We start from the raw sequence: 11,444 nt of genomic DNA, 5'->3' as shown, positions 1-11,444 counted from the left end.
TTTCTGTCATCTTCAGGTTGAACAGCTTCTTCATCAAGTGCACTTTGTTATTTGCTGATGGCTTCTCATACATCCCAGACAAGGCTTCCATCAATCTTGCTGTGGATTTCTCTTTTGTAACATTATGAGCAACTCTTCTTGACAATGATAGCCGGATAATGCCCAAGACTTGTCTATCAAGTATTTGCCAATCTTCTTCTGACATGTTTTCTGGCTTGCTCCCCAACAGAGGAAGATGAAGTTTCTTCCCATATAGATAATCTTCAATTTGCATTTTCCAATATCCAAAATCAGTTCCATCAAATTTTTCAATTCCTGCAGCCTTTATTTCATCAGCCATTTTTACTCTTTCTCGGATTTGAATCTCAAAACTCTGACCTTACAGATGTTCCGGAATGGCCAAAAATGCTGGAAACGACACTGAGATCACCCAAATCGGACTTCGGATGGCTCCGATTTAAGCAATCAAAAATTGAGATAACTGGACGCTGCAGATGAAGCCACGTGGCAGGAGGAATAGTCTCTGCGCCACACTGGATCAAAACCCAGTTATGCTGACGTGGCAAGCTGACGTGTCAGACATGTAGGCAATGTGGGATCCACCTAATCTGACGTGGCAGACCCGCGGAGATTTTCTGCTGACGTGGCATCATTGACGTGTCCGATGACCTGGCGAATGACGTGGCGGGTTGACCGGTCAGACTGCGGATGTGGCAGGATGCGCGACTGCTGACTGTGCCGGATGGATGACGTGGCTGATGACGTGGTAGTGTCAATTTGCAGGAAACAGCGAGGAAAAAAAAATGATTGAAAATGCAAAAATAATTGCTGATAGTTTTCAATTTTTAGATTTTTTTTCCTGATAATAATTTCTAATGCTGACAAGTTTACCAACGGAAAATCATTGGTAAAATCTAATTTTTGGGTGCAAATATTTTATTAATGATTCGTCAGTATTATAAATTGCTAGCGAAACAAAAATTTCAATGAGATATTTTTGGATAATTTTATTCATTGCAATTGCTAGTATATCATCAAAAAGTTTCCTTAAATACCAATGAAATATTTCATTAATAATTTCTAATTTTCTTGTTGGGAATACCAAATGTAATTTCTCTCGCTAAATAATTTACACGAGCTAGATAAGTTTGCTAATCACTTAGAAATTAATACCAACCGATTTGCAATGAAATCTTAATGTTGCAATATATACACGAGCTAGATACGTTTGCTAATCACTTGGAAATTAATACCAACTGATTTGCAATGAAATCTTAATGTTGCAATTGAAAAGAATGGTTGCAAAGCTCATGCAAATACATTGTAAAATTTACAAAATAAAAAATCTGGCTGTAACTTTCTTTGCAAATAGCACCGTTGATCTTTGCAAATGTTCCTTTTCTTTTTCTAAAGTTTCTTTTTTTTTTTAATCTAAAATTTCGAATCTCTTTTGTAGCATCAACGGACTAATCCTGCACCATGCACGCATCACAAAAAGCACAACAAGGCATATATCTCCACCCACCAAAGCAACCACCATGAAAACCATAAGCCAAATGAAACATACTGCTATAAATATCCAACATACAACTTTAAAACATCAGACATGACAGCTAGCAATGCAAAGGAGGAGAATTCCGAAAATGGTGCTCTGTGATTTTGCAACTACTCATTTGACGTGACCAGATCAAATATACTAACTTTGGGTCGATGGATTTGGTTCGATTTTATTTTTTCCATATCTGCTGTATTGTAAACAAAAGTTAAGGATGTTTTCTTCCATGCGCATTGCAGTTTCAAGCGCTATCAACTGTCACTTTCGAAATATCACCTAGATCATGTAGAGTTGCCTCTAATTGTATACACTCAGAACCTCATCTATCCATCTATTTCATTAAAAGCACTGACCAACCACCCCATTGGTGCTTGATCAACAAATGTATCAAGTGACTCGATTATTTTTATACATGTATGCACTTCAATTTCCAACTTCTTCTGTAGTTCTTTTGGTTAATTATCAGACAAGAAAGTCTTGGTTCCAGCTATTTGTTCTTTCGTTTTTAGAACATTGTCATCTATTATTAATCAATGTCGCATGCATATTGTCTGGCCGATTAGATCAAAGTTTGAAGAAACTAATAATAAGAAAATTTCATAACTCATAATTAAGAGTACTTTAATTTAACGCTTTGTTTCTTGTGTGTCTTTGTTTTGTAGTTTTTCAAGGCTTTTTTCTAAAAAAAATTCTCATAGAGATTACAAGATATATATCTTTCATTCCTTGATGAGTGCACCAATTGACATATATTCCCTTACAGAGTTGCTCATAGAGATTCAGGTTCGAGGATTTCAATCTTTTGGAAAAAAGGGGAAAAAAAACCATCCAGTAAAATATTTTCTGGTCAATGCACTCTGATCATTAATTAAGTCTAATGGAAGTGGAATTATCCACGCATGTTTAAAAATATTTATTGACCCAACCATTTTCTAATTATAATTTATTCACACAAACAACCCTAAGCCTTCTTCCTCGTTTTGTTAAGGTGGCAACATAAAGATATCATCAAACGTCCCCAAGATATTCAAGGTAGCAAAAATCTCAATGTGTCGGCAATGGCATTTTATTCATCATTTCGAATGCTTAACTTTTTATGTCATTGTCCATGGAAGTTCAGACGCAACTGAAAATAAAAAAAAAAAAATTAACAAACGAAGAAGAAAAAATTATTTTTCTAAAGTGAAAAAAGTCTAAATTTTCTAGATGGATTGAACACAAAGATTCCATCATTAAATAACATATGACTTTCAGAACATAAATGAAACTAAATAAAAAAAGATCGAGTGGATCATATGATCCGAGTCCATAAATCCCATCTCTCTCAAAGCATGGCAAGGACAAACATGGAATTCTCGAAACCACTGGCGTCTCGCACAGGGCGCCCACAGTACCAGCACAAAACCTTTTTTTTTCTATCTAAAGGGCAAAAAGGAGGTTTTATAGTATGCTTCCATGTACGGACCCCTGAAAACCGGGGAGCGTTTGAGTTTGCAAGCAGCCATAATTTCTTTTAAACAAATAATAATACGGGGCGATCCGCACGAATTATTATGTCCGAGCTTGTGCTCAACACGTGCCTCGTTCCAATTTTTGCGTCTTCTCCGCCCATGTCTGCTTCCTCCATTCGTCTTTGTACTCAAACTTGAGCCTTCTCTACAAAATGGAACTGAGAAGTGGAACGAAAGTTAACTGTGTGTTTGGCACTGTGATATATTTTGTTATTGTAATTTAAAAATATATATTTTTATTTAAGGTTTGTTTGATAAAATACATATTTAGTTAAAATTAAAATTAAATAAAAAATATTTTAATATATTTGATTAAAAATATTTTTCAAATTAAATCTTGGTAATAAAATGACTATAAAATACATATATTAATATTGATAGTTTTTAAATATAATATTGTAGATTTAATTATTATTACATTGTAAAATAAATAATACATCATGAAAGAGTTTTTTTAATTGTTTCATTAAACTATTTACAGTTTTATCACGTACAAAATTCATCTAGAAAGGCCTTTGGTATCTATGTATTTTTAAGCATACAACAACGTTAGTTAAAACTGTGATCAAATTCTATAAATAATATATTATCATATGATATTTTTTTAATATAATTATATAGTGTAATTAATGCCACTGCAATCTAAACTTGCTCTTTGTGTGGATAAACATGCATATTTTGTAAAATTATTCATCTTGTTTTTCAAAACTCTAAAAGAACAATCTATTACATTAATTAGTGTTGAGTGTGTATAATTAAATATATTTTCCTGATTTCTTGGTTGTTCACGACGTCTAAAATCTTGTAAGTAATATATCTCACCTTTATATGTATGTAATTACTAATACTTATTTGAATATCCAGCATCAACTAAATAGTATTTATCCATAATTTCAAACAACATTTTAAATTTGTTATAATATTAGTAAATAAAAAAGTAAATTATTATACTTATATTAGCATTCAATTTCTACCATATAACTACCTTCCAGTAGTCTTGAAAATTTTATATTACTATTGCCAGCAACCCTATAAAATACACATGTATTGTGAGCATTTCATTCTCATACTGCCCGTATATATATGAACTGCATATAAAAACTATAAACAATTTATTATATTCTGTGTTAGTATATTTTTTTTATGATAAATAAAATTCAATTTTTGGTTGATATGCAAACTCACACATATATGATATCAGTTGTATCACCACGATTCTTCTATAAATTATGTTTTTCCTTTTTTTTCCAATAGGTCTTAAGATCCAACCTCTTTTTTGTTGTTTATTTAAAATTTCATTGACTCATGACTTTATTATTATACAAAATAAAGCTAAGTTAGAAACAAGAAGTTGCACAAAATCATACAATTCATTTGTGTCAATTTTAAACTTGCTTAAAGTCGTTATGAGAAATAATAATAAAAAATCTTAAATATTATACTCTCCAGTTATTTATACCTTACAAAATTAATTATTTCAATTTATGTTTAAAAAATAATTATTCCAAAAACGATGATGAAATTGCCCTTTTAAAAAGGCAAAACAAAATCTCAATATTCTAATTTTTTATAAGGTAAATCATAAACCATATTATTTATTAAATCACTTATGAAAACAAAGCAAATTGATGAAAGACAAAAAGTAGAGTGCTAAGACGAGTAGAGGGAGTTGGTGGTGCATAATTAAACTCATTTCTTTCATATCCTTTATTAAAGATGACAAAGTACATACCATAAAATAAATCTTGTCATTCTAAGATACATTAGGACATATCCTTGAGTATTCAAATTCCTTAGCTTTTAAGTATGAATAATTTATTTTTAATAAGATTTAAGAGGAAAAGGCATGTATATTGTCGACATGAAAACCTAGTAGTGCACATGATTAATTAACCTACTTCACAGCATCCAAAGTTTGTAATATTATATTATAAATAAGAATAATTAATAACACCTAAATTTTAATTTTTATGTAATTAAAAAAGTTTTTAGTTAAAGATATGTAAAGAAAGAAACAACATATTATCTACTTCACAACACCTTCTCTTCTTATTTCTAGACCAGTTTTCAGGGTCCTCTTGTTGTTGTATCTTCAAAACTAACACAAATCTGTAGATAGATTCTGCAATAATAAATATAACACTGTAAAAAACAACAAAAAAAATTATAGTTTAATTCTTTTTTTATTATGCAATGACAAAATAAAAAGATGTCAGATCAAATTTTAATTTTAAAGAATAAAAAAGAAAAAAAGAAATGTTTACTATGTAAGCAATAAACATCACTAAATCAAAATATCTTTTTAAATAGATCTATAAGATCATTACCTTGGCAGGAAAAAAAAACAAAAGGAAAATTAATTTTGACAAGAGAGGAGAGGAGACGGTTGGAGAAGACGGAGCTATGGAATTTTCGGGAGAGAGATGATCCAGTCAAAATACCATTGCAATATATTTTTGTAAATGGATTTTAAGATGACGAATTATTGAGGTGATGAACCATTGCAAGGTTCTATAAGAAAAAAGGGTTATTTTGGAAGTTTGTTATTCCAACAATGTTTTTCTTTCCTATCTTCTCTGTATGTGTTTTTGTCGATGGATTTAAAAGATGAGGTGAGAAGCTTGCAGCTGATTTGTCTTGCTTTTCTTTTAAGCTGAGATTCAACCTCAATTCTTAGTGAATCCCACCAAAATAAAACACAGTTTCAATCATAATCGAACACAAATGTTCATGGTTCAATTAAAATTTACCAACCACCACACTACCAAAAATAACCTAAATATAGAAAATTTTGAAAGTTAAAATTATTTTATATTTGTCTATTAAAGCTTTTTTTTTTAGTATAAAAATATATAGTGGGAGTCAGCTCCAATATTTAAAGAAGAATTTGTATCATCTTTTTATTCTCCGGTGGGTGAAAACACTCATTAATTAATAATTTATTTTTTTTACGGAGTGATTGAATATTGTGCTTTCCATGAATTTAAATGCTGAAGTGTACCGTGGTATATCTGTAATAAAGTTTATGCATGTAGGGCAAAATACTAACCAAGGAAAAAGACTGGAGAATCAGAGGCTTTTTCAAGGAAATCACCCTTCCTAAACAAGAAAAGACTAGGAACAAAACCCCTGGTTTTCAGCGTATCTATTTTACTCCCAAAACACCACTCCTTCGGAAACCGCTGCGTCTTTTGCATCCCACCAACCCTTAGCCCTTAAATACTCCACTACATCCCTTCCTTACGCATCCCTCTCTCCCCATCTCGGTACAATAAACCCCTCCTCTCTGTAAATCAGACACATCAATAACCATGAGAATGAGCTGCAATGGCTGCAGGGTCCTCCGTAAAGGTTGCAGTGATAACTGCACCATTAGACCTTGCCTTCAGTGGATAAAAACTCCTGATTCTCAAGCCAATGCCACTTTATTCTTGGCCAAGTTCTATGGTCGTGCTGGCCTCGTCAACCTCATTGAAGCCGGCCCCCCAAAACTCCGCCCAGGTATAAATTACTATTCGATCTGATTTTGTATACATATTTTCTAGCAAATTTTAGGCTTGATTTTGTTATTGGCTTTGCATGCAGCTATATTTAGGTCATTGCTATATGAGGCGTGTGGCCGGATAGTGAATCCGGTCTATGGTTCGGCAGGCATGCTTTGGTCAGGTAATTGGGCCCAATGCCAAGCAGCCGTTGATGCGGTGCTCAAAGGGTCACCCATCATATCACTGCCTTCCTCTTCTGAGGTTCCAGCACCACACTTGATCTCTTCTCTCAACACCTACGACATACGCCACGTGTCCAGGGACCACGACTCCCCTGAACTAACCAAAGTCAAGAACCAGGCCCGGTTCAAGCGGTCCGTTGCCACGAGGCCCAATTCACAGTCTGAACCAACGAGCAGGGTTAACCCGGGTGGGTGGGGATTTGAACCGGTTCGTGATTCATGTTTGGGTCATTTGGGAAATGGGGGTAGTTATATAAAAGATGAGGACAGCATATTTTCTGTTGAAACAGTGGAGGGTTCTTTGTGGAGTCAGGTTGAACCGGACAGGTTCTTCAAATTTAATGGACAAGGTGATGACAGTGATGTCCGTTTGGATCTGACTCTTGGTTTGGTTTCAGAGTAGTACAAGTTAAAATGGTACCTATACGTAGAATATTGACTTGAGGCATGCAGGTGTGCTTCCTTAGCTTCATGAGATCGCGCATGGCGAAGCAACGTGCAGGTGTGCTTCATGAGATCGCGCATGGCGAAGCAATTTGACGACTCAAACGGACAGCGATGCGGTTTTATGATTATTTGAACTTCTTTTACTAGCATAAATATATTGTAGGAATAATTTATTCTTATTTATGAAAATTCATGAAAAAACTTAGAAGAAAAGGCACATACAATAATAGGGATATATAATTTTAACTTTTGTTAATTTGTCGAGGAGTATGAATGTAGTTGTTTTTTTTCCTTTCAGAATCAATGAAATATATCGGATTGCTTAAATGAAATCAACAAAATATTTCATTTCGAATGTGTCTCCATCCTTTTGTTTTGTGGTCAGACTTCAGTGTTGACTGCTCTGTGCTTATTAAATAATCTTTCTATGAGCTTTGCTTATTAATTAATCTTTCCAGTACCGACATACCAGTACGTTTTTTAGAGAAATTAATAAAAACTAGCTACTGATCGAGAACCATTGTTTTCCTTTTGATTAATCTTTTATTTTAATCACTGTGGATGATAAATAATGGTGGTCATCAAAACAGTCATGACCATATATAGTGCATGTATCTGGTCGTGAATTCACTCCACGTAATGTGGTGGTTCTGTAAGGATTCAGACAGCTGCTCTTCATGAAAGAATCTAGTGGATTGTTTCCAAGTCTCATCGCATGTATTGTCTATAATGCTCCAGGTGGACACAGCGCCACTCATTTCTGCCCCCATCAATTAATTAGTTGCAGGGACGCGACTCCTTTCACTCTCAGTCAAGGACTATCGATTAAAATATTTTCCTTGAGCCATAGCCAGCTGGCTGACTGGCTGGTCTATAAATGAGTAAAGAGTAAACTTTTAACTGGATTTAATTTTGAAGCAGACTCTACTACAGCTATTGCTTGGATGAAGAGCGGAGCTCATAGTACCGACCTTGAAGAATGCAACGTATTTTTAGTAGTTCTATATATATAATCATCGATAGTTTGATAGTTTTATTGAATAGTAGTTGTCAGCTATTTAGTAAGAGACTCTGAAAGTAAAAATTAATACAAAAGGAACACTAAAAAAAGTATATATATACATCGTGTGTTTAGGGAGGTTCATGAGATTGCAGATGGTTTAGCGAAGGATACTCTCGGAAGAGCCCGTCATTCTACTTGGCAGTTTTCAACCATTCCTTTAATTCCCCTATTGGCTGCAGCTTTTTTAATTTATTTTCTTATTTTTTGTTGTTATTTAATATTGAACTTGTATAAACAAAAAAATTCAAAAAATTCAAAAATTACTGAAAGAAAATCAAAAAAATATATCAACAAGAAAAGTATATCAAAATACATAGAAAATTACAAAAGACTTGTTGAGAAAAATCAAATATACAAAATCAAAAAATTTAATAATATATTTTCTACTAGCCCTTGTTAACAATGAAAATTTAATTTAAGAAAAAAAAATTAAAATTAAATGTTTAAGGACTCAATTAGAATTCTTCAAGGTTTATTTTAATGTTTTGAGGGCTTAATTGCAAAAAAAATTATTTTTTAAAGTCAATTTAGACTTTAATTAGAAGAAATTAAAGTTTGAGAGTTGAATTGCAATTTTTATGAATTAATTTGGTAAAAAAAATATTAATTGCATAAATATTTAAGTTTAATGGATAATTAAGGACTTTATTGAAAAAATCCAAAACTAATTATCAAAATAAAAAATGCACATGAATATAGGTCTAAAATTCACCAAATCAGGGGCCAAATTAAAAAAATTAAAAGTTTATTGGTTAATTAAGGGTGAAGATGCATAAATTTAGAACAAAAAACCAAACAGAAAAAGACAAATAACTTGGGGGCTTATGATTGAGTTTGTGGGGGATGAAATTGCATGAAATTAAAAGTTTGAGGATGATTATGGGTAAAATTAAAAGAAATTGAAAGAACAAGGGCTTAATTAAAAATTTTATAATTCCAATTCAAAACCCTAAACAATGAGTCTTTCAGACTTAAAAAAAAAAAGAAGGTAAGTAACTTGTTGTTCGATCAATTAGCCTCTGTTTTTGATAATTTTAGTTGATTGAGTTCATAACTTTAAAATATGAATGTGAAATCACATACCTCTAAATTAAAAAATGTTAAATTTAAATGAAAGATGTGCCTCGCTTTCACTATTTTTAGATGGTTTTAAGAGATGACGATGTTACAATTTCTCCAACGAGACTTCGAAAGTAGATAAATTGAATAAGATTGGATTCAAATAAAATATGTATATCCACGTTACCAACTTCATGTGAATTTAGTAATGATGAAGATGACAATGACGTATTAATTAGTTCAAACTAATAAAAAACATCAAAACATTAAAATTAAATTTGAGATACCAAATCCAAAAATAAATTAATTTATTTTTGGATTTGGTATCTCAAATTTAATTTTAATGTTTTGATGTTTTTCATTAGTTTTTTGAAATTATATTTTAGAGATTAAAAATGCCTATTTTTGGACTTGATATTGGCTGTCTCATGGCTATATTTTTTATGAATATTTTTTCATATTTCTGGTAATAACATTGCCTTGTATCCTTTATTTGAATTTGAAGTTGAAAACACAGCAGTGCTTTCGGCAGCAGTAGACGAGTACAGCAGCAGCTTGAATCTTGAACCAGCAGCCGTTTCTTCTTCGAGCAGTACCTTGGACAAGTACGTTAATATTGATAGTAACAGCAGCAGCTCCTTAGAAACAATCAGCCTTAGTATTAGGTCCTTTTTGACAGCAGCTTTGATTTGTTTTTCACACCAGCCCTCTCCCTCCGTGACCGCTGCAGCGCGTGGCAGCAGTAGTGAACTTCACCAGCAGCTGTCCAGCATCAGTTTTTCTTAATCAAAGCCACGTTCCTAGAACTAGCAGCCAGTGACAGTCACAGTAGTTGCTGTAGAAACAAGTCAGTCCAGCCTTGGCAGCAGCATTTACAAACCTTTCCAGCAGCAGCGTCAGTTTTTTTTCAGCAAACAGTAGCAAGTTTCTTAACGTAACAGCAGCAAAAAAATTTTAAAGCAGAAGTTCATCTTTTTTCGATAGAAGTAGCTTCGTCGAATTCGTAGCATTGATAGAATTATTGCATTGGCAGTAATTGTTTTTAAAATATCATGGCTTGAGGTAGCTATCTAAGAGAGAATGTTTGGCAAATAAGCCAAAACATTGAAAACCTTTCTGGACACTGTAATGCTGTATTGCACTTCATCAACTTCATTATATTGCAGTAATATAGTTACGATATCACCCATCTTGACACCTTTCTACTTCACATATTCAAGGCCACTGTCCCGTGATAACAGGTTTAGGAGGGATTCCACCTTTGCCAACGGATAGCATAAAGGACCACTGTCCCGTGATAACAGGTTTAGGAGGGATTCCACCTTTGCCAACGGATAGCATAAAGGACCACTGTCCCGTGATAACAGGTTTAGGAGGGATTCCACCTTTGCCAACGGATAGCATAAAGGACCACTGTTTCCCAAGACCATCTATTGCCTGGGACTCGATTGCACTTTTCCCTTCAAGCTCTGGGAAAAAGCGTAGACATCTTGTAGGGGCGCTCAGTCTAACCTCTACGTCAGTGCGAGACAAACTTTTCGAGAAGAGCTTGGTAGGTTTGCGGTTGTGCCTCTTTTTGCACGCCAACATGATTTACAGGACCATGATTACTCAAATTGTTTGGGCTCCTTATCCTCAGTATTCATTTGTTCGTCGCGGAGTCATTCCACAACTTCACCGCCCAGTCCCACCGCAGATTCAGAGTCCTCTTCCATCTTGTCATCGCCATGAAACGCCATCGTCGTTTCGACTGATCCTTTGCCTCTGCCGTTGCTGTATTTTGTGTCTATTTTCCTACTGATATATGTGTTGGTGGGAGAAACTATTTGTGATAGCTTTGAAACACTCGGAGAGGATAAAACACACTCTTTTATTTCAAAAATAACAAATTTACAATAATGACAAGTTTACAATAACAACCCCTCTTTCTTTTTCTTTTTCTCTCTAGTGTTTCTCTCAATCTCTCCATACACATCTATTTACACACGAAATCAAAACAAGAAAATTCAACTTTCAAGTGTGAAGGCGGTTTGTGGCCGACGATATGAAAGCGGGTGGGGGCCGGGGGGTGGCGGGTGGTGG

The 11,444-nt window shown here is 33.7% G+C and overlaps 1 protein-coding gene across 1 annotated transcript; it reads left to right on the top strand.

The window, feature by feature from the left end:
• The first annotated feature begins 6,329 nt into the window (after nucleotides 1–6,329).
• On the top strand, nucleotides 6,330–7,282 carry LOC105124000 (LOB domain-containing protein 42-like). The gene is made up of 2 exons (XM_011023825.1): nucleotides 6,330–6,567; nucleotides 6,652–7,282. The coding sequence occupies exons 1-2, from the start codon at nucleotides 6,378–6,380 to the stop codon at nucleotides 7,194–7,196; spliced, it is 735 nt and encodes a 244-aa protein (XP_011022127.1). The 5' UTR covers nucleotides 6,330–6,377; the 3' UTR covers nucleotides 7,197–7,282.
• The last annotated feature ends 4,162 nt before the right edge of the window (nucleotides 7,283–11,444 follow it).

The sequence above is a fragment of the Populus euphratica genome, unplaced genomic scaffold (assembly GCF_000495115.2).
Source record: "Populus euphratica unplaced genomic scaffold, PopEup_1.0 scaffold1.1, whole genome shotgun sequence".
Lineage (NCBI taxonomy): Eukaryota > Viridiplantae > Streptophyta > Magnoliopsida > Malpighiales > Salicaceae > Populus > Populus euphratica.
Note: the sequence above shows the minus strand (reverse complement) of the source record. Positions and strands in the feature narration are given on the sequence as shown.

Excerpts from the sequence above, each read along its gene's own strand:
- LOC105124000 (XM_011023825.1), top strand. The coding sequence starts at position 6,378 with ATGAGAATGAGCTGCAATGGCTGCAGGGTCCTCCGTAAAGGTTGCAGT. Across the intron at positions 6,568-6,651 it reads CCCCCCAAAACTCCGCCCAG|CTATATTTAGGTCATTGCTA; the intron begins GTATAAATTACT and ends CTTTGCATGCAG.